At 39.6% G+C, this 24,067-nt stretch overlaps 1 protein-coding gene across 2 annotated transcripts in view; it reads right to left on the bottom strand.

Annotated features, from left to right (window-relative positions):
* The window catches only part of NVL (nuclear VCP like), a 49,444-nt gene that overhangs the window by 15,532 nt on the left and 9,845 nt on the right, over nt 1-24,067 (bottom strand). Inside the window, exons 7-18 of one of the 2 annotated variants that reach the window (XM_028158003.2) lie at nt 23,267-23,399; nt 22,972-23,048; nt 22,300-22,434; nt 20,492-20,593; nt 18,303-18,420; nt 16,988-17,132; nt 16,009-16,273; nt 14,414-14,632; nt 13,329-13,433; nt 10,911-10,973; nt 7,463-7,582; nt 3,693-3,792 (exon numbers count right to left, since the gene is read on the bottom strand). In XM_028158003.2, the coding sequence (XP_028013804.2) occupies nt 3,693-3,792; nt 7,463-7,582; nt 10,911-10,973; nt 13,329-13,433; nt 14,414-14,632; nt 16,009-16,273; nt 16,988-17,132; nt 18,303-18,420; nt 20,492-20,593; nt 22,300-22,434; nt 22,972-23,048; nt 23,267-23,399 (1,582 nt within the window). The remainder of the gene's footprint in view (nt 1-3,692; nt 3,793-7,462; nt 7,583-10,910; nt 10,974-13,328; nt 13,434-14,413; nt 14,633-16,008; nt 16,274-16,987; nt 17,133-18,302; nt 18,421-20,491; nt 20,594-22,299; nt 22,435-22,971; nt 23,049-23,266; nt 23,400-24,067) is intronic. The other variant, XM_054713087.1, reaches the window with a different exon arrangement.

Genomic DNA, 24,067 nt, shown 5'->3' with positions numbered 1-24,067 from the left:
AGCTCAAGAAGTTTACAGGTGGTTGCCTCTGGTCAGGGGATGGGGAGGGGGGGTGGGACAGAGAACAGTTTTTGTTATAGGCTTTGCAGGGTCATTTGATTTCCCTGAGTGGGTTTATCTTTTTCATGCCATTCACTAATTGGATCTAAAACCACGAAGACTTGTTATGGCCATTCTCTTAGGGAGTTAGTCAATTCACAGGAACTGAGTCACACGGAATAAACAATGTTGAAACCTGTTCGAAAACCTCCTGTGCCTTCCCATCACGGCAGGCTAAAATCCACACCCCTTATTGTGACATAAAAGGGCCCATGCACCTCTCCCTCACTGTCCCCACCACTCATTCCACTCTGGACACACTGGCCCTCTTGCTGTTCTCCAAAAAAGGCCAAATCTGTTCTCGCCTCGGGGCCTTCCACGTCTTGTTTGCTCTCTCCCTGGAATGTTCTGCTCCCAGATTTTTGTATGGCTTAATCCTTCACATCATTTGGATTCATGAAATAATCACCATCACTTCTGACGAAGTCTCGTAGGCCCATGAAGTCTAAATTAACATTCCTCTCCCCAACCGCCAGTCATTCGGTATCCTCCTACCCTTTTATTTTATTTCTTTGTCTATTATTTCTCCTGTGTTCCCCAGCCCCAAATGAGAATATATGCAGGCAAAGAATTTTTCTGAATTAACCTCTGAAGTATTAACCTTTGAATTCCCAAAGCTCAGCAGGAACCAGGCATATACTCAAAATCAAATACTTGATGAATGAGAGTCAGTTTTCTCAGAGGTAATTCCTACTTCCTCTTCTTTTGAATCTGGGCTTTCCTGTCACTGTCCTGACCAACAGAGTCTGCCCATCCTGGGCCTTGCCTTTAGGAGGAATGGCAGCCCCCACCTTGGTCTCCCAGGACCCAGCAGTCATGTAAGAAGTCAGAGTACTCAGAGAACCATGCTCATGGGAGCCCGAGCCACATGGGGAGGTCTTGGAAGATGACAATTAGTGTGGGGGAGAGACATGCCAACTAACACCAAGGCACCAGATGTGAGTAAAGAAGCCCCTTGGCAGGGGATTCTCTGGCCCAGCCACTCCAGCTGATGGCACATGGGTCAGAGTTGAGCCACCTGGAAAAGCCCTTCCTGGATTCGAGACCCACAAACTGTGAGCAAAGTAAAAATGGCGATTTTAAGGCACTAAGTACCACAGGAGTCTGTCAGTCAGCAATAGCTGACCAGAACACAAGGTAAGAAGGGATTTCTTAAAGCCAAGTAGAAAACAAGCTATAAACCATCCAACCAGAATGTCACAGCACAGTGTACAACAGAACAGAATGGCCAATAAGCATACATCCAAGTGAAAAAGATCTAGAATATCTATTTGTAAATGTGAGTAGGCCTTCAATGCCATGGGGTTTGTTTGATATGGAGGAAAAGAGATGAGTAAGGTGCAATGGACAGGAAGACAATACTCAGGGCCACTGGAAAGGACAAACACATGATGATCCCACATGATGATTCAGCTGTCATTCGTATCGCTGGTCAAACTCAACACAGACTATTATATTCAGTTCTGGGTTTTACAACTAAGGAGAATCTGGTGCACCTTAAAGAATTCCAAGATGAATAAAAAGATCACGGGGAAAACCCATGAGGAAATGTACCTGGACTGTTTTGAAGGCAAGGATTTAAGTAAAACTTAGTGACGCTGAAGGACCTATTATTTTCTGATCTACAGAGATTACACTAAGTTTTTACATTAAGCAAACATGACCAATAATGAGCGCCGGTACATAGACTACATTATGCTAGACAGCAGACTAAAAACTCTCTACTTGAAATCTGCTACAAAGCTGTGTATCTACTTTGGAAATGTAGAAGGTGATTCTGTCCAAATCTGAGGAACTTGAAAGCTTTCTTCTAGGAAGGCTGTGATTTTATGACCTAATGACTGTTCCTCCTGCTATTACCATAAGTGCTGGCGACAATGATAATAATTACTAAATAGCTACTTGCCACACACTGTGGCAGATTGCTAATATCACTTCACCTGACAATTAGGTATTATTATCTTCATTTCAGAGATGAAGAAATGATGGTTAGCAAGATGAAGTAATATATGCACAAGATTAATGTGGTACAATAAAAGATAATTTGATCTTTGCCCCTGGTTCTTGGCATACACCTTCAAAAACCCTTGGAATTTCCCGAGTGAGGAGTCTTTTGTTATGCTAATGAGACGACTGGGCTGGCCCCAAGATAACCTCAGGATGGGGACAGTTACCAGAAAGAGCAACCAAGTGATCAGAGGGTTGGACCTTGGACCAAGACCTCTGGGGAGGGAAGGGGAAGCTGAAGACTGACTTCAATCACATGGCCAATGATTCAATCAATCATGGCTACATAATACAGCCCTCATAAAAGCACTGCATCAAAGCTCAAGGGCGCTGCCCAGTTCATGGACACACTGATGCATGCGCCCGGAGGATGACGGATCCTGACTCCATGGAGAGAGGGCACTGACACTCCTTACGCCCTCCAAGACCTACCTGTGTGGGTGGGTATCCCTTATAATGAACTGTAACTGTAAATACAGTGCTTTCCTGAATTCTATTAGTGGTTCTGGTGAATTACTGAACTCGAGGGGGGTCATGGGAATTCTCAAATTTGTAGCAGGCTGATCGGAAGTGTGAGTGCTCCGGAGATACCATTGTGGCTGGCATCCTAGGAGGGGCAGGCTTGTAGAGGACTGACTCCTTAACTTGCAGGACTCGACACTAATGCCAGGTGGTTAGTCAGAACTGACTTACAATCTGCTTCTCTAGTGTTAGACCAGTTTGGGTTGAAACAGAGCAGTTACTAAGATATGAAGTGCTATGGCCAGGACTCAAACCTTGTTCTGTCTGATTCCAAAGAGAGCATTTCATTGTTACAAGAGTCAAAGTATAAACCATAACAACTTTCAACTTTTCATTTTACAATAAAATGGCATATAATTCATGGCTTTGAGTTTCCATGGTAACTTAGATGAAATGAAAAATTATTATCAGCTTGACAACTGATCAAGTCCATTTAAGGAATTAAATTACCCTATCACTGCTATCAGAGTACAAACATCGATGTCGGGGCAGCTATGACACAGTGGCTCATAGGGTTGGCAAGGAATAAACAATGTGAAGAAAATTTAGGACCCAGAGTAAAAGCCACCTCGAGCACTTTTGAGGTTCTGAGTCTTTTTCTAAATCCTTCATTGAGTGCTAAAGTTTATAAACAATTTTAAATAGTTAAACACAGGAACATGGTTCTAGTATAAAATCTTAAAAACCCATCTTCAACCTTCAGATACAAGGAAAAGAGTCTCATTGCTGTTTCCTATCAGCTTGAGAGAAACCATAGGACATAAATTCAGATTCCTGTTTCTGTGGTCAAAAGTGTATGTTACACCAAAAAAAGAAAAGTGTATGTTACACGTGTTCTCTGCCAACAAGAGAACTTTCTGAGCAGCAACACAGAAAACAAAACAAAACAAAAACTCCTGAAATCCAGGCAATACTATGTTTTTTCTATAGCTTACATAAAAGCTTTCTAAGGTTTTATTTCAACTAATGAACGCTTTTAGTTATTCCTTGACCAGGATGTCTGTAAATGGTATTGTTTGTGAATGCTGAGTCTTCAGACTCATCAGCTTTGTATACTATCTTACCTGGCCTGTTAGTGGCTGCCATGATGAAAACCTGTTGACGTGTTTCCAGACCATCCATCTCTGTAAGGAGCTGATTCACCACTCGGACACTTGCCCCCGTCTAAAAAGAAACAAACATATCTCCATGAGCCCCCAATAAAAAGAAAAATCCATCACCAATTTTATTTTGCCATACAAAATAATATACTTGCTCATTTGAATGAATTTTTGGTCAAGAGATAACAATGATCATTTCCTGACTCGTTACTATACAAGCAATGTACAAAACATGCTCTCATTCCCATGTTTCCCCAGCAAACCTTTTCAAAAAAGATATATTTTTATTGATTTCAGAGAAGAAGGGAGAGAGAAAGAAATATTAATGAGAATCATCATTGACTGGCTGCCTTCTGCATGACCCTACCAAGAATTGAATCTGCAACCCGGCATGTGCCCTGATGAGGAATCGAACTGTGCCCTCCTGCTTCTTATACTGACACTCAACCACTGAGCCACACCAGCTGGACAATTCCCTTATTTTATCCACAGTTTCGATAGGAAACTGTGGCGAGAGAGGATGTTGAGTTATTTGTCCATGGTCTCACAGCAAGATAAGGGCAGAAATGAAACTCAAACTCAGATTTATCTGACCCCAAAATCTATACCTTTTAGTTATTCAAGGATCCAAGAGCCACAACAAATTTCCTTTCGGACAAATTTAGACTGAACTTTTGAAAGCCAGACCAGATTCCCTGGGGGATCTGATGCCTCATTGGGACACTGGGTCTTTTCCTCTTTTCCTTCAGTATCCAGCACAAGTGCAGCTACCTCAGGGCAACACCTGAGAGAAGAGTTCTGGAGGTCGGTAAACAGGGGGACAAATCACTTACAGACATTGTTTAGCTGCACAATGGAGGAAATGAGGAAAGTGCTGCTGTATCCTTTTATCGTTAATTGCCTTTCTTCAACATAAATTTTATGTACAGAGGTAGTAGTAAGTTTAATCCACTGATTTCCCCAGAAAATAAAATAATGGTACACCTTATTATCACTGTTCGGAGAGACAATACTAATAAGAGATTAACAGAATTATAATCTGGACTCAAAAAAATATAGAATTACTGGGTAAAATAAAAACAAAACTGTCCTATTTAAGCGACACAAAAACCTCTGAATCAAAACAGGAAAAGGCAGACAAATTTACTATATTGAAAGTATAACATTGTGTATAATAAAAAAAAATTAAAGATAGGTGGTAAGGCTGGGAAAAATAGTATTACAACACATAACTGGACAATGAATAAATTTTTACCACACTTAAAAGCTCCTATTAAAAAACAAAAAACAAAACAAAAACATTTCAGTAGCAAAAGGATCAAAGAATATGATCAGGCAATAGAAGATGAAATACAAAAAAATCACTTAAGAAGATCAACCTCACTGATCATCAGGGACATGATACAGAAGTTTATTATCATGCTTAGTTAATAAAATTGACAAAAATTGAAAGATGAGTATTATCCACTGTTGACAAAGTTGTAGCAAATGATTTTTACACATTGTTGGTGGAGGTATATAACTGGTAGTTTATATGAGGAATGATTTATATTAACTTTCAAAATATAATGTATATACAGCTCCTACTCTGAAATTCTACCTCTAAAACTCTCACATATTCCCACATGTGCACAATATTTTATAAAAAAAGAAGAATGTTTACTACAGTTCTGTTTGTAAGAGAAATAACTGGAAACAATGTAAATGTCTAAAACAGAGGAATTATTAAATAAATTCTTCTATATCCAGACTGGAACATTTATGCAGGTAGAAAAATAAAGTTAGTAAGTGCATGGGAAAATCATCAAGATAGAATAACCACACTTACATAAAAAAGTCTAAAAAATACATGTTTTCCAGTTTATGGCAAAAGTTCTAGAATGACAAATACTAAACATGAAACCGGGAGCAGAAGTAACCCCTCCAAGAAGAATTATAGCAAAGAGAGTAGGAGAAAGACTTCTACTCTCCTTATGCTTGTATCCATTTGTATTTTCACAAGTATACATTCAAATATAACTTGTATAATAAAAAAGAATACACTCCCTGACCGGTTTGGCTCAGTGGATAGAGCGTCGGCCTGCGGACTGAAAGGTCCCAGGTTCGATTCCGGTCAAGGGCATGTACCTTGGTTGCGGGCACATCCCCAGTTGGGGGTGTGCAGGAGGCAGCTGATTGATGTTTCTCTCTCATCGATGTTTCTAACTCTCTATCCCTTTCCCTTTCTCTCTGTAAAAAATCAATATATTAAAAAAGAAAAGAAAAAAGAATACACTCAAAGCTCAAATATTTGCAGAATCCCTAGGTGAAAATGTTAAAAATCAAAATACATGTATTGGAAAGCAAAAATGTGTGCTGGCAGATATCCCAGAGGGAGACAACCTAAGCTAGGGATGTTGTTTGTATGGCTACAGACTTTTCTGAGGGCAAGTGGTTGACTGGATATATCTCAATGCACCCCCATATTTAAATTACTACATGAGCCCAGCCAGTGTTGCTCAGTGGTTGAGCACCAATCTATGAAACAGTAGGTCACAGATTGATTCCCGGTCAGGGCACATGCCCGCATTGTGGGCTTGATCCCCAGTAGGGTGTGTGCAGAAGACAGCCAATCAATGATGCTCTCTCAACACTGATGTTTTTGTCTCTCTCCCTCTCCCTTCCTTTCTGAAATCAATAAAAATACATTAAAAAAAAATGACTAGGCAGTAACACAGAGCTGCAAACCAGTGAAAGGGGCTGTGGAACCAGATTAAAATCCAGAGCATACCCTGCCCCAATCAGCGGGACAGAAGTGTCGTGTTTGGCTCTGGATTCCACACTAGACTTTAGGATCTGACAGCTGGCAGGGGAATAGGAAGGACCTCTGCCCTGGCCACTGACATCACTATGGGATGAGACTGTGCTAAGGAGATGCTGTGATACCACTGGTGACTACTGGCTGAGGCAGTGGCTGGCAGACTGCGGCTCTGTTGACTAATGACTTTGCCAACCACTGGGCTGAGGGAACAAAATTGCTTTGATATGAATCACATTTATATTAGTCAAGTTTTGTTTTTTCAACTATTTAATGTTCCTAGGGATTCTTGAGTGAAATGAGCCACTGAATAAATGTTGCACTATCTACGAGAACATCTACAGAATAATTATGCAAAAATAAACCACAAAAAACATATGATCCCTATGCTTCCAACTCTTACATAACAATCTTCCTGATAACAGCTGTTTCTGGGCACTCTCTGAACTGAAATTTCTAAGAACTATGACTCAGCGTAGTAATGCAAGTGGCAGTCAATGCAGACCAAGGTTTATCTTCCCCAGAGTGTAATGGTGCTGAGTCAGTGCACATTACTTGGCCCTATTGTGAGTGCGTGTCTTAAATTACATTTTCTTCTGCCTCAAGAACTCATTTAACTGGAGAATCTTAAGACTACAAGGCAGGCTATTCAAATCAGTATCATTTCCAGTCCCAGCTACTCATTTTTGTGAATCTGATATGTGTAACCCAACTAATATACTAAAAAAAAAAGAGGATACAGAGGTTAATAAAAATGCAACTGTTATCCCTCAGTTCTGATTTCAAATTACTAGGCTACTTCACAAAGAGTCTCAATGTTCTCGAGGAATGACTTTACAAGAACTCCTTGAACTTTATAGAAACTTCATAAAAACTTGTTTAAAAAGGCTTGTGGTGCTAAGACAGAAATCTGTGAAAGACCCTCAATGACGGCTACCTCTCGGTCTGATCTTCGAGGGCATAAGGCATCCACTTCATCGAAGAAGATCACACAGGGCGCCGAGTTCTTGGCTCGCTGGAAAACCTGCCGCACAGCACGCTCGCTTTCACCGACGTACTGAACACACATAGACGGGAGACAGAGTGCACAGACAGTTCAACTTTGGGGTTCAAGCCAAATTATAGTAAAACTAGTTTTAAATGACATTTGTACGTCAAGAGTACAAAAAAGTACTAGGTTGAGCCAAATGCAATTACTGGTATTTTGCCCATTTCTGACCTATAAGAATAGCCAGTTGTATGTGGTTCAATTTAATAAAATTGGCTATTATTTAAGCTTATAAATTTCCTCATTTACAAAATGAAGACTAAATGCAATGTAAGGTCTTCTCTAAGTAAAAAAACCCCTCACAATTCTATTTTAGAAGTGACCTCCTAAGCTTTATGCATATAAAATATCCAGCAATAATTCTCATTAATTCAAACAGTATTTTAAATGCAAACAAGACAATTCACTGTTCTACTGTCATTTGTACATCATCTTGCTAAGGGAGGAGCTATTTTGTCATAAAGCATCAGAAGAGGCAAACTGAGCCAGCTGGGAATCAAACATAATGTATATTAAAATCAAAATCAAACTATAAAATATTAAGATCAGTCAAGAAATAACAGCAACTCACTAGCAGCTATATATAACATTAGGACAATTAAAATAAAAAGTTACATGTAAGAATATGGTTTCACCTTTAGCTAGGCATAAGAAACTGTTCTTATAAAATTTCAAACTAGTTGAAGAAAAGCAGGTTTGTCATAATAAAACTGCTAAGTAAAACAGAATCTTATGCTAACAATCTCATATCATAAGGTATCTCCGATGTTATTTTATGACTATATGGTCATAATAAAGTAATTAAGGAATAGACTGCATCCCAGATGAGTGATTCAAGTATTTGTTTTCTCATTTGAATAGAGCTGTCTTTCCCTCACATGTATCCTGTACTTTAGCTCCCTTTGCTTCCCTTACTTGAACGGCTTTCCCAACCTACCTCCAAATAGTTACTGCATTTGAGAAGATCCCCATTAATCTTTCTTCCCATTACTGTCTTCTTTGCTCTTACAGCATTTTATACTACTGTAACTGTGAGCTCTTCCACGTTCACTGTACTATATGGTAAAGTACTTGGAAAGTAGAAGTCATGACCGTTTCAAATTTTTCTCTGATCATAATATCCTACGCAGTAGAACAATTTAGTTCCCTGAAAAATCTAATTTAGCAAAAATTATATTTGGGTAACTAAACCAAAATATTCAGGAGATATATATATATTTTTTTAATATATTTTTATTGATTTTTTACAGAGAGGAAGGGAGAGGGATAGAGAATTAGAAACTTCGATCAGTTGCCTCCTGCACACCCCCTACTGGGGATGTGCCCACAACCAAGGTACATGCCCTTGACCGGAATCGAACCTGGGACCCTTCAGTCTGCAGGCCGACGCTCTATCCACTGAGCCAAACCAGTTAGGGCTCAGGAGATATTTTTAAAGAAAAGGTATTGGGTTCTAGCTGATTTGGCTCAGTGGATAGAGCATCGACCTGTGGACTGAAGGGTCCCAGGTTCAATTCTGGTCAAGGGCACATACCTGGGTTGCAGGCTTGATCTCCAGTAGGGGGCGTACAGGAGGCAACCCATCAATGATTCTCTCTCATCATTGATGTTTCTATCTCCTTCTCCCTTCCTCTCTGAAATCAATAAAAAATACACTGAGTGGCCAGATTACTATGATCTCTGAACGAATAATAATCTGGCCACTCAGTGTATATCCTATATAATAAAAGGCTAATATGCAAATTGTCCCCTCGACCAGGAGTTCGACCAGCAGGCAGGCCGGCCAACCGCCCATGTCCCTTCCCCCTGGCCAGGCTGGCCGGACCCCATCCATGCACAAATTCATGCACCAGGCCTCAGATATCATAATAATCTGGCCACTCAGTGTATATGTTTTTTAAAAAAGAAAAGGTATCAGTGGGTTGGGAGAGATAAAGTTCAACAAAGTTTCAAATGGGGATGGAAAAGAATAATCAATATAGCTGGCAAAGGGACTTCAGATACAGTAAACCAAAATGACTATGTAAAAGAAAATTTAATTTAGGGGAAGGTAAACCTAGTTCAAAGGACAGATTAAAATCAATCTTAACAAAGACAACACTGATTAGAAATAAGCAAACAAAAGAAAAACCCCTATCTTGGCCTTTAAGAAATACTTCGAATAAGGATCCTATACTTATCTCTAATTCCTTATTTGCCATTCAGTTTTCCATCATAACCGGGCTTTTAAAAACACAATTACTGAAAATATTAACCCTAAAGTTAATAATGACATTCTGAGTACCAAATCCAAAGTTTTACTGTCAGTTCTTTTATACTGTTTGGTTACACTGACAAGGTTGAAGAATCAATATGAGAAACATCAATCTGCTGCCTCCTGCATGCCCCCTACTGGGGATCGAGCCAGCAACCCAGGCATGTGACCTGACCAGGAACTGAATTGGTGATTTCTTGGTACATGGGACAACGCTCAACCAACAGAGCCATATCTGCCGGGGCTAAGAAGCCTTTTAAAACAAATGATATCGTTCTCATTTTGTCTTTAAATGTTACAGAATGGATAGGAAATAAATTCAGTCTCTTAAATTTGAGATATACATTGCTTAAGTGCTGAAAGAAGTTATTATATGTCACTTTAGTGATTTCTTTCTCCCAGAGTATTTTTATTTATTAATACTTAACTCATTTGAGCCACACAACAGGACAAGGAAAGCAGATCCAGGAGTCAAGACAACCCAGATTCAAACCTTAGCTTTACTACTTCCTGGCTGGCAGACGCAGACCAAGTTATATAAAACCCCCAAACTTGTTTGTTGTTTTTACTTGAATATATTGGGGGTGACACTTGTTAATAAAATTATATAGGCTTCAGGTATACAATTCTACAGTACATCATCTGTATATTGTATTATGTGCTGACCACCCCAGTCAAGTCTCTTTCCCTTACCATTTATCCCCTTTTCCTCTTCTACCCCCAAACTTAACTTTCCTCATCTGTGAGTCAGGGGAAACAATAATTTGTATCTCACAGGGTTGTTGAAGAATAATGTATGTCAAGTGCTTTACAAATTCATGGTACAGAGTAAACACTTTAAAATGTTAATTATTACAATTATTTCCATTTTGCAGGTGAGAAAACTGAGGCTCAGAAGTTACCAGACTTAATTAAGAAAGTACATATAGTAAGTACAGCAGAGTAAGCTTCAATTTCTTCATTCCTACAGAGGTGATTTCACCAAAATTTGACAACTGTTTAAAAAATCTGAAGACATTCTACCCTGAAATTTGAAAGATCATTACCTTCCTTATCTAAACAATGGCTAATGCCACAACTTACCATATTTAGTAATTCTGGGCCCTTGACAGATATAAAATTTAGTCCAGACTCATTTGCAACAGCCTAGTAAAAGGAAACAAAAAGATACAAATAAGACAAATATACAATAGAATAACAATCGTTTGTGATAACATGGGAGTTTCTTTTAGCTTATACTCTATTTTCCCACTTTTATAGTTGCCTCTTTCCAATTAGGAGAGGAGACTTATGGGAAAAAGAGAAAAGAATAATAAGAAACGTCAACCTAAAACTTTCTAAGAATCATGAAGACTAGAAACCAGGTGAAAGGGACACAAAATATTTATGTAAACGTTATACACGTGTAGCCTAGTGTGGAATTCTAGTGAAAGACTGTCATCTCTGTATCAAGGAATACCTTGCCCAACTAAAGCAATCATTCATTTATTCACCAAAATGTAAAAACATCAATGTAAGTCTCTATCAAGGGTCAGTATTAACAGACTATTTTTTAAAATATATATTTTTTAAATTGATTTCAGAGAGAAAGGGAGAGGGAGAGAGAGGTTGAAACATCAATGATAAGAATCATTGATTGGCTGCCTCCAGCATGTCCCCCACTGGGGATTGAGCCCGCAACCCAGGCACATGCCCCTGATCAGAATCGAATCCGGGACCCTTTAGTCCGCAGGCTGATGGTCTATCCACTGAGCCAAAACAGCTAGGGCAACAATTATTTTTAATACATAAGGATCCATCTGCAATTAAGAATAACGGTTCAAAGCCAAAGAGAAACACATGGCTATGTGTGTAGAAGAATCCAAGAATTATAACCTGAATGCAGAGATGAAACCTGAATACAATGTCTCAGAACTCCAAAACAGTCAGGGAAGAGAGTTCTTTCCTATTCTTAGAACCTGGTCCACGTACTCCTCGGCATTTCCATTTGGATCTTACAGGTGTATTTCAAATCTATCACTTCCAAAGTAGGACTCTTTTTTTGTTTTTATTTTTAAATATATTTTTTATTGATTTCAGAGAGGGAGAGGGAGGAGAGATAGATAGAAACATCGATGATGAGAGAGAATCATTGATCAGCTGCCTCCTGCTCACCCCCTACTGGGGATCAAGCCCGCAACCCAGCACATGGTCTTAACGGGAACCGAACCTGGGACCCTTCAGTCGGCAGGCCGATGCTCTAGCCACTGAGCCAAACCAGTTAGGGCTTCTTCAGGACTCTTAAATATCACCATCCCTTGCCCTAGCTAGTTTGGCTCAGTGGATAGAGCGCTGGCCTGTGGACTGAAGGGTCCTGGGTTCCATTCTGGTCAAGGGTACATGACTAAGTTGTGGGCTCAATCCCCAGTGGGGTGTATGCAGGAGGTAGCAGATCAATGATTCTCTCTCATCATTGCTGTTTCTATCTCCCTCTCCCTTCCTCTCTGAAATCAATAAAAAAACATAAAATATCACCATCCCTTGAACACCAAACCTACAATAGCCATTTCCCAATCAATCTATCTTAACAATCTGTTTATTTCCTTTAGAACTTAGCTAAATCTGTAATTTTATTGTTTTTGTTTACTGCCGGCCCCTTCCAAACAGACAATAAATTCTATTAGCACAGGCTCACTAGTTGATCCCTAGGACCTGGAACAATTTCTGGCAAAGCAGGTAGCTCAATAAATACCTGCTGAACCATGAATGCATGCATGCTCCGCCACCAAAAATTGCTCAACATGAAGATTATTATCCTCTCTCTCAATCTTTGTCTTTCCTGCTGCCAATTTCATAAGCTTCCTACCTCTCACTCATTAAGTAAGGGAGAGTCAGGATACACATCTAATGAAGTCTGACTCATTCACATTAGGGTTTCCACATCTAAATGCCAGGTACCCAACATTTAACCCATCCAAACCCCCAATAGTTCCTGAAGTGATCAGAAATCTTCTTTGGCTTCCAAATGAAATATAGTGGACATAATTGACTTTTTCATGGGGAGCATCACGAATCTTGCACTCACTGTCAGACAAGATTAAAACCAAACATTATAAGGCGCCCAAGCAAGGGGATGGCATCCACCCAGAGAATTCCCATTTTAGCACGCAGAGCCTTCTTTCTGGCCATGTTTCTCTAACACTGATGTGCAAAGGTGCAGACCAAGGCTGTGATGCTCTCATCTCCTTCCTCTGTTCTCAAACTAATTTACAGCAATGTCCTGTAAAAGTACTAGAAGCAGTAAGGAAGGAAATTTAGTAATATAAGCAAAAATAAGTTTTAAAAAATTTACGCAAATAAATAAAAGTGGGAAACTTTTCTGAAGAAAACTACCAGTCTTATTTTAAATGCACTTTTAATAGAAATGATACAAAAATATCTCAGTGTAATATTCAGAGTGATAGTCATCTTATCCTACCTGCTAATAGGAAATGAAATACAAAAGTTGAACGTATGCCATACCTTCGCCAGCAGCGTTTTCCCACAGCCGGGAGGACCAGCGAGGAGGACTCCGGCCGGAGTCACCAATCCGAGAGCTTGGAACTGATCTGGGTTACGTACTGGTGCCTGGAAGTAGAATCCCAGCGATCCGTTACAAGCGTCCTTTTATTTATTTTTTTATTTTTTTAAAATATATTTTATTGATTTTTTACAGAGAGGAAGAGAGAGGGATAGAGAGTTAGAAACATCGATGAGAGAGAAACATCGATCAGCTGCCTCCTGCACACCCCCCACCGGGGATGTGCCCGCAACCAAGGCACATGCCCCTGACCGGAATCGAACCTGGGACCTCTCAGTCCGCAGGCCGACGCTCTATCCACTGAGCCAAACCAGTTTCGGCTACAAGCGTCCTTTTACACTGCGTGTCCAATGCTCTCCAGAGGCCCGTTTTCAGCACTGACCACGAGGCCCAAAGAAACGAACAGGGCCTGCGACCAAGTGCTTACCTGCTCCTGGCATGAGGTATATGGTGGGAAACAAAAAAGTCCCTGCTCTTGAGGAATCCATACTTAAATGTAAGTTCTGAAAACGTTTTAAACATAAAGGTTTCTGAAAAAATCATCTAAGTTTCCAGGCCATCAAAACTGTAGGCAATGTCCTCCTTTAAGAAACCGGAGCGGCAGTGCTCTATAGTCAAAAGCCAGAGACACCTGTTCGCTGTAACCTCCGTGCATTTTCTCTCAATAGCTACACATCTCTGCAGAGATCACACTTCATTAATGAACCCCCAAGTGATCAGTAGCATGAAAAAAAAAAAAATCCTGTTTCATGGGCATTAAACTGCTTTGACCTTCATCAGCTTGACTAAGTTCAGAAAGTCTTTCTCCAATAATTTGGTCTTGGTTGAAACCTAAACTTTCATTTTTACTTACTCTCACAGAATTCACGCATGACCAAAAGAGTAAGTCTAAAAAAGATATCAGAAAAATGAAAAACCATCATTGGGGATTAATGTTACTACCACAGAACATATACAACCTAGCCACACATGTATGGTCATTTACCCATCACACGTGCCAACGGCATTTAGCTCCAGACACACCTACCAATATTGCCATGGTGAGCTCCTCTCTAATGTCTTCCAGGGCACCAATGTCTGCCCATGTCACGTTAGGGACAGTGACAAAGCCTTCCCTTTTGGCAGAGGGTTGGACGGAGGACAGAGCAACAATGAAATCATTCAACTCAATGCACAGTCCTTGCAGCTGCTCCTCTGAGAGGGGATCCTGGTTTCTTAGCAACCTCAGCAGACTTTGCAATTCATCCTTAACAGGAGCAATTGAGAGAAAAAAAGAAAAATCACAAAGTTTGTTGAAACATTACTTTTTGTACTTTTAAAAATGATTTCTACAGTATTTCTGTAAGCTATAGTAAACTTCTAAGTATTTTAATAATTATCTCCACTGACACAAAAAGTTAATTTTATTCTAAATAGATAACTGGGCAAGGAAAGGAACACCAATTATACTCAAATACAGAAGAATGATTTTTGCTTCTTATACTATGGCTAGCTATAGCAAATATAAGCAGTTGGCACAGATTCATTTCAATAACCATATTATTTCCACTTTTCATTTATAAATATTTAAGAGCAGCTGAGTTTTGGTGAATTTAAAACAAAGTTACTCTGATGGCAGTAAGATTTCAGTCTTGAACTTCAAAGGCAGATTTCTTGCCTTGTGAAGAATATGAAAGGACAAGTATAAAGAGTAACTCTGAATAATTCAATTGATAAAATCCTAACTTATATGCAACATTATAAAAGGGATACATTTATATTTTTAACAGATAAAATTGTGGTTCCAAATGAGTAAGAAAAAAATAATTTGAAAACCAAAGACCTAGATCTAAGTTCCTGCTCTGGAAAGCAGAGGGAGTAGGGCCTTAGACAAGTCACAATCTCTTAACCTTGGTTTCTCTGATTATAAAATGAGGAAAGTAATGATATGTACTTGGCAAAGTTACATGGGTCAAATTATATAATATGTAGACACCCCCTGTGCAAACCTTCAAATGCTATAAAAATGTTATTTTGAGGTTTCGTGATTTACAAAACTCAAAATTTTAACAGTGATCTAGACTGATCAATGTCCCTCTCACATGCATAGGACTGTCATCCAGAACCACCTGCAGCTAGAGATAAGAGTATGGTTGTGTCAGCACGTCCCTCTTCCGCCTAACCAAAGGTACCCAGGAAATAGAACTGAGTGCCCACTGCTCTAAGAGGAGTCAGCACCCTTCCTTAAAGGGCTAGCGAGCGAATGCTGAGGCTTTGTGGGCCACGCGTCTCTGCTGTAGGACTCCTGTGTAGGGTCTGCTGTGAAAGGTGAAAGTAGAAATAGACAATACATAAATAAATGACCACAGCTGTGTTCCAATACAACTTTCATTTACAAAAACAGCTGGTAGGCGGAAGGCTCCAGAATTTCGTAATCATTATTGTAAAATGAATTTATTCAGGATAAACAAAAAAACAACCACCACCAACTTGTAATTTTGAAATTATAGACATTCTGGGCATAACTTATAATTATTCTGAAGATAAAATGCCAATACAACAGAAAATCATAAACCTCAACTTCGACGACGCTTGCTTGTAAGGAAACACAAATGAAGAACATCGGAAGGCCAGTTGAGGTACCTGTCTAGAAAGCACCTGTGCTGTGGAAGTGGGCTCAGTTCCCATCCTTTCTCCCTGGCCTCCTTCAAATGGAAAGCCTTCCATCTCAGGCTCTTTCTTCTGTGCTTCCTGCAGCTGCATTAAGACCCTGCTGACGGCACACATGGCTGCCTCGCGGCAGAGTGCCATCAGATCTGCACCAACAAAGCCTGGCGTGAGGTGTGCTAAGTGACGAAAATGGAACGTTTCAGGAAGTCTTAGTTTTCTGCACAACGTCTGAAGTATTCTGTATAAAAGACAGAGGGAAAAGTCAGAGTCCTAACCTGCTAGTAAAAACAAGTCACTGAATATATTTATTTGGAATACAGTATTTCAAAATACTTCTTTACTAGATTTCTACTCCTAAAGAGAGCCTCCTGCGATATTTTTAGTTATTCAGTGGACATATCTTTGCTCTGCTGACATTCAACACCAATGACTAGGAAAGGCTGGTACTATAGCAAAACCCAGGTTTCAACTCTCTGGCAGCCATTTAATTATTTTCCCCAGAACCTCTGGTCTTAGGCAGGTTAGTGCAACAGGTTAAGGCATGTTACTCAGATTGAACCCACACGTGGACCAGTGAACACTGCTCTATTCCATATTTTAGACACTGCCCTAAGCTGACCAGCCAAAGTAAAAATGGAAGCCACTGTTAATGATGGACAAGTGAGTATTGGAATGTAAGTCCATTATTACTGCTGAAAAAAGTCTAAAACAATTACCCTATTGATGAGCAAATTATTTTCTTAAAGCATTCATTTAATGTGGGCTTTTTCCCTTTCCAAATCAATTTATCTGGAGAGAGAGAGAGAGAGACAGAGAGAGAGAGAGGAGAGAGAGAGAGAGAGAGAGAGAGAGAGAGAGAGAGAGAGGGGAAGACAAGGCGACATGCTTCTCACCCCTCAATTTCAGTTCAGATGTCACAGTGGCACACCAGCTTCAGTCCCTAAGAGCATACCTTTCCCTGGATGCTTCATCGGGGATACCAAGGCATATTTCCTGGTCGAACCTTCCTGCGCGTCTCAAAGCAGGGTCCAACGAGTCTGGCCGGTTGGTAGCTCCAATGACCAGGACCTGAGCTGTCGCAGCCACATTATTCAGATCTAGTGAGAAGCAGACACAGGATGACTGGTGAACAAGACACTTGACAACGAGGACAATAATGCTTACACGAGTCATTTAAGTGGTTAGAAAGTATTACACATTTTAACAGCAATAAACATATAAAACTAACATTTCCTAAAAGCCTGATATGTGAGGAAGATAAATACACCTGGTCCTCAAGCAGCTCACAATCTATTGAGAAACACAAAAGACATATTTTGTGAAGCATAACAACATTTATAAACAAAGCACCCCAGCCCTAGCTGGTTTGGCTCAGTGGATAGAGTGTCAGACTGTGGACTGAAGGGTCCCAGGTTTGATTCCGGTCAAGGCTCATATGCCAGGGTTGCAGGCTCAATCCCCAGTGGTGGGCATGCAGGAGGCAGCCGATCAATGATTCTCATCATTGATGTTTCTTCTCTCTCCCTCTCCCTTCCTCTCCGAAATCAATTAAAAAAAAAAAAAAAGCACTACAGTAACATGAGGAATAATGGAGAGTGGATGGACGAGGGAACATTCCATTCTCAAAGGGCAGGATACTGATAAGCAGTGTTACAGTAATGAAATCCTACATGGGAGGAAAGGTGTGAGCGGAAGCACAAGGTGAGCAGTCCAACAACAGGGAGTCCGGGCAAGACAGAGGAGTACATGTCTCCAAACAGACTCTGAGATAGGGGGATACAATACAGTCTTCAGTTGCTCTGGCTTAATCCACAGCTAACTTTTTAGGCACAGACAGAATACAGGGCCAGTGTGTCTTTCGTAAGTATTATTTCTCTCAAATGATTTTTACCAACAAAAGCATACCTTCGGGTGAGGATTAAAAAAAAAGAAGAAGAATATAATTGCACTGAAATGACAACATTTCCAAGACATGTTTACGATACAAATAGCAAATTATAGAACAATGTGTATGGTGCAATCACAATATTGTAAAAAGCAAAACAATATGTTAGTGTATTTATACATTTGAGTAAACTCATTAAAATAACTGTAAGTTACACTCCAAAAATTAAAATACTAATGATGTAATTTTTTTATGGAAAAAAAGATTTGTTTTTTACTCTGAGTTTTACTCTATTTGAATGTTTTGTATCCTCACGTTACTTACACTATTAAAAACAAAGACAATTTATTCTCTCAAAGCGAATTCATTACTTTAAACTGACCATCCATGCAGGTTAGGAGCTGGGCTACAATTCTTCGTTCCATATCTTTTGAAGCAACTTCTCTTTTGGGGGTAATGGCATCAATTTCATCAATGAAAAGGATACAGGGAGCATTTGACTAGAAATGAGAACATCACAAAAGACAACCATAAATATATTTCCTGTACTGCAGCATCGTTTACAGTTTTAAAAATCTTCACGTTCAAGGATCATTCACCAAAACAATAACCCTAAAGAAGGCAGTCACAGTGTATGACTTATCTGACTTAAGAGAAGCAAGATGCTTAAAAGAGACTCCATGTAAGAGAACAAATTTAAAGTCTTTTCATCAATCCATGTTTTATAATGATAAATTGACCACAATTCTTTTGCAAATTAGGCATACTTGCTATGCTATAATTTATAAATTTTAACTTTATAAACTTTAAATAAGAAAACCTAAGCTTACTACAAATGTTATATGTGTTCCTACTGATGTAAAAATATCTAAGCTTTGCCCTAGAATCTGCTGTAAGTGGCATTTCGGAAGACTAGAGGCTTTATTTTTAACTTATTTTTATGTGGTAAAATGTCCATAAAATTACTATCGTACCCATTTTAAGGGCACAGTTTAATGGCACTGGATATGTTCACACTCTGAGCAACCATCCAACCAGCTCCAGGACTTAAGCGTCATCCCTCACGGAACTGCGAGCGGCTGACTTGGAAGGCTACCCTGAATCAGAAGGGGTGGCCAAGTTCCCAGACATCTGTGTGGAGAATGAGCATCTTTAGTCTTCTAAAAAATATACACTAGGTAAGAGTTAAGGTAGAATAAGTTAGATATAACATAAGCAACTGGAGTAGTCAAACTGGTAGAGACAGAAGTAGAATGGCGGTTGTCAGGTGCTGGAAGGAGGGGGAAATGCGGAGTTAGAGTGTTGAATGGGTAGAGCTTCAGTTTGGAAAGATGAAAACTTCCGAAGATGGAGGAGGGTGATGGTTACAGAGCAATATGAGTGTACTTAATGCCACAGAACTGTACACTCCAAAATGTTTAAAATGGTAAGGTAAACATATTTACCCCAATAAAAACAGAGACAAATAGATAGGGATCAGTTAAAATAAAAACTTTAGATAAAAGTATCTATATATACAAGCTAAAACACAGCTCATTCTGAGTTACTCGTGGCTAGGAGTGACATCATGTTGAGTCAGACTCTGAGCCCTGCTAAGACTCAAAACCACGCAATTGAAAAGGAAAGAGATTTGGGCCCTCACTAGCTGGTTCTCCTCCCAGCTCCGCTGATGACAATGTTCGCAGAGAGGCACTCAGACTACTGGACACACGGGCCAGTTGCATGAGGCGTTCCTGAGACCAAAGGTCTCAGACACCACTGAAAGGTTTTAGAAGAATCCTCTCATTCAATGCTTTCAACAACCCCATGAGATTTGAGTAGCACTATTAACCGTTTACTAGCAAGGAAGATAAAGGTTAGAATAGCTAAATATCTTGTCTGAGATTCCACAGTTACTAAGGGGTGGCACAAGGACGGAACCTATGCTTCAGACCCGAAAGTACAGACAATTAACTAGGACACTGTATAGATGCGAAAACTTTAACTGGACCAAATGTCATCTTTCTCAGAAGGTCTTAAGCATACAAATTTAATGACATGAATTCCAACCAGGATAAAGTCCAAGCTGTAATTTCTCCCGTGACAGAACTTTCTTTTCACAGCTTCAATGATGCAAACACGGAAGAGTTTATGCTGACATTTCTCTGGTTGCTTTTATAATGCGATAATTCTAATGTTAAAATTTTTCACATTGCTTAAAAGGTGTTTGGCAATCCTAAATTGTGAAAAGTGAAAGTGAAAGAAATTATCAGAAGGATAATCTCTTTTCAACATACACTACTGGGTATGCAGCCCAGAACTTCTCACCAATTTATCTTCGGTTTCAGATTCAACAGATTATTTTATCCAATGGTCCGTATCAGTAAATCTACTTTAAATATTTAGCCATCATCATTTCTCAGCCTTTCGGCTAAGATCAAGTGTAAATATTCTGCCATTACGGGTAGCAAAAATTACCATGTTTACAAAAGAATGGCCAGTGAATGGGTAATAGTAATATTTGAGGAAACAGTGTCTTCAATATAACCTTATACAATGTGACAACCTGCCATGACTCATTAGCTAACTCACCAGAGCTTGTTCAAATAGTTCTCTCAGCTTCTGTTCAGATTCTCCAGATACTCCCGACACAATCTCTGTAGCAGCTACTTTGAGAATTGGAAGGTCAAGTTCCTGTGCACAAATGTATAAAAGAATGACCAAATTTTTGAATTTTCACTTCCCTACTTTGTCCGTAGTCAGTCCCTCTCTCATAATTACATTTTTAAAATGACGAATTTCTTGAGAAATATCTTTTTGTATTGATCCGACAGAAAGCTTTATTTAAAAATCTACGCTTTAATTCAGACACATTGACAAGATAACTTTACAGATGCCACTATAAAACTCTGTTATCCTCTCCTCTGAATAAAGAATCTGGAATCTCAAGAGATGTTTCCCCCCACTTAGAACTGAACCAAAACAAATTTGTCTTTTGAAGAGGAAACAGCAGGGGTTGTGACACAGTTGTCCCCCACACGCTCTACTAGCATTGCTCTATCCTGAATCCAGACACGTGGCCCGTTACTAGTCAGAGCGGGCAGGCTCTTTAAGTAGAGGAAGAGAAACTACCACTTCCCACCCCACAAATGGTGACAAGCCTGCCTAAATCCTACTCATTCTTCTGGCCATCTTGAAATTCCACTTCTGCAGTCCTATTTTCTTTGACCCCAACTCTTAACTTGGGTATCCCAAAACAATCATATGGCATTCCGCATCTTTTGTGTCTCTCACTTATTACCATTTTAACTATGTAGACATTTATATCCATGAATGTTTCATGTCTGTCTCTCATATTAGACTGAAAAACTCCTTAAAGATAAAAACTGGCCCTAGCTGGTTTTGCTCAGTGGATAGAGCGTTGGTCTGCAGACTGAAGGGTCCTGGGTTCAATGCTGGTCAAGAGCACATGCCCAGGTTGTGGGCTCAATCCCCAGTAGGGTGTGCAGGAGGCAGCTGATCAATGATTCTCTAATCATTGATGTTTCTCTCTCTCTCTTCCTCTCTGAAATCAATAAAAATAAAAATAAAAATAAAAAGATAAAAACTGCGTTTGTTGTACTTATCACTATATTTCAATGTCTGGCGCACAGCAGTCACACAATAGATTTATCCAACAAATGAATAGAATGATGCAAATCCATCAAGTTCTCCGTTATAAAGGCTTTTGTTTCATAGAGCACTAATCTATTAGTGATCAGTATAGCACCCTGTGCTTAAAATTAAAGTACTCATTTTGCATTTTATTATCCAAAACAGTTTCTGAAAAATCTGATGGGACTAAAATAAGACTGCTAACTTTTCGTTTTGCCAATTATCTTTTTTAGAAAGGACATTTTAACCCTAAAAAGTATAAAACCATTATCCTGGATAAATTTTTATCTATAAAAAAAATACATCCTTAGTTTTCTTATTTCATTGCTCTTTAGAACTACTGGCTTAAAGAGAAAGAGAACTAAAATGTAAAATGTAAATGTGTTTTTTAAAAAAAGGGGGCGTTGTTCACAGCTATATGATTTTGCTTCTCACCTAATCCTTGCCATATAAATAACTGGATACCAAAAATAGCATCTCAGGGGTAGGGGGGGTGGGCTAAAAGGGGACAATAAAGATTTTAAAAATGGGGTGGGGGGGCAATGGGGCGATAAGGACATATATACAATACCTTAATCAATAAAGGAAAAAAAAATAGCATCTCACGAACAGCAGCATGCAAGAGGTAAAATAGTGGAGGAATCAGTCCTGAGAATATGCCAAGTCTGGTTCAAGTTAACCAAAGAGTAAAAACAAACGAACAACAACAAAAATAACAAAAGCAACCAAGTGCCAGCAAACCTCACCCCAGCAATTGCATGTGCAAGTAATGTCTTCCCGCAGCCTGGTGGCCCATGAAGGAGAACTCCACGAGGGGGGGTGACGCCCAGGTGCTGGTACACCTCCGGGTGACGCATGTGTATGAGCATCTTGCAGACTTCCTAGCAGGGAAGAAACAGCACAGATGTCTTTCCCAGGCCAAGGGAGAAAGGAATCAACACGGAATGAAACGTCCTATTCTTGGGAGCAGCAAAATATAGGAGAGTGAGTGTATGCTTGGGATTTAGACCTGAGCTTGACTTCCAGCTCTGGTACCCACTCTATGACCTCAGCAGTAACATCGCTCAGCTTCCATTTCCTAACGTCTACCTTGCAGATGTATAGAGAAATAACTAGCAGGGAACTGGAATAGAGCCAACACTAAAAATAAGCAGGAACATTATTATAGTACTTTTAAATACCAGCACTTATAAATTATAAAGCCTGTGGCTTATGCACTACAATGAAAGTGGTGACAAAGTTGAAGCTATTATGCTGCTTCTATCCCTCAACACCCTGCAGGGTACAGTCAGGTTTGCTCTTCTCCCCTCCCCAGTCTCCTTTCCTACACCAGTTCCTATTAGAAACAAAGACGTGGACTTGATTTGCATAACTGATTAGCAATACCCACTGGAAGTAAAATTCTGAATCTGAATAACCTTTAGTGTCACATCATTGCCTCCAACATCTTCAAACTTCACGCTGGAGGTCTGGAAGTCTAGCCCCCTGGCTTTAGCTGGTAAATGAAAAGGGAGGAAGTGAAAAGGTTAGTGATTCAGTAGCAACTCAGAATTATACTTAATAATTGTTAAGTAAACCAAGATCCATTAGCTATTGACACATTTTCCAAGAAATGTCTCTGCACATGGAAGGTCCCCACGCAGATCAGCCTGGGAGAGTGATGCCTCCTTCAAAGCAAACACGGCCACCACCACCCACAGACCTGCGTCGCACCTTTCTTTTGCAGGACAGCTTCTATCTCCCCATCGACTTCCTGAAGATCTTCTTTCTTCCTTTTGCTTCCTTTGCTCTTTAACCTGCCTTTCCTTTTCTTATTACTCTCCAGAAGAGACGACTCTTTGGAATCCTGGATGATTAAAGCAAAGGGATTTGGAAAAGATCCATTACTAATTCAGCAGGAGAAAAGATTTTGGCACACCAAAAGGCTTGGTTCTGGAAACCTCTTAGAGATGCCTTGTCCAAGAGAAATACAATGTGGGCCACATAGGTAAGCTTATATACTCTAGAGCCCCATTTAAAAGAGCTGAAATTATTTTAATAATCTATTTTATTTAATCAAATATATTCAAGGCATTACCATTTCAATATAGCGTCAGGGTAGAAAATTAACAAGGTGTTTTGTATTGTTTTTGTAGTAAATCTTCAAAGACCAATGTGGACTTTATGCTTATAGCAAGCACATCTAAGACAGACACTAAATTCTCATGGGAAATACTTAGCATGTATTTAGATTTCATAAAATTTACAGCTGAAAAAGCAGATTCACTCTACAGGTGAAAAAGTAATTCACTTACCCAAGCTGGCCAAACACACTTAGAAGTGCACTGCCAAGAACTGAATTGAATGTTCGTTTTTAAATTTAAATTTCAGTTCCTCATTTGTACCAGTCAAATTTCAAGTGCTCAAGAGCCACACGTGGCCAGCACTTTCCGCACTGGAGCCCTGGAGCAGAGGGGTAAATACAGCCAGTCTACTGTGGGACAGATTACTCTAAATCCCCTCTCATCCTGCCAA

Source organism: Eptesicus fuscus, chromosome 24 (genome assembly GCF_027574615.1).
Source record: "Eptesicus fuscus isolate TK198812 chromosome 24, DD_ASM_mEF_20220401, whole genome shotgun sequence".
NCBI classification, from domain to species: domain Eukaryota; kingdom Metazoa; phylum Chordata; class Mammalia; order Chiroptera; family Vespertilionidae; genus Eptesicus; species Eptesicus fuscus.
This window is presented reverse-complemented; position numbering and strand designations above follow the sequence as displayed.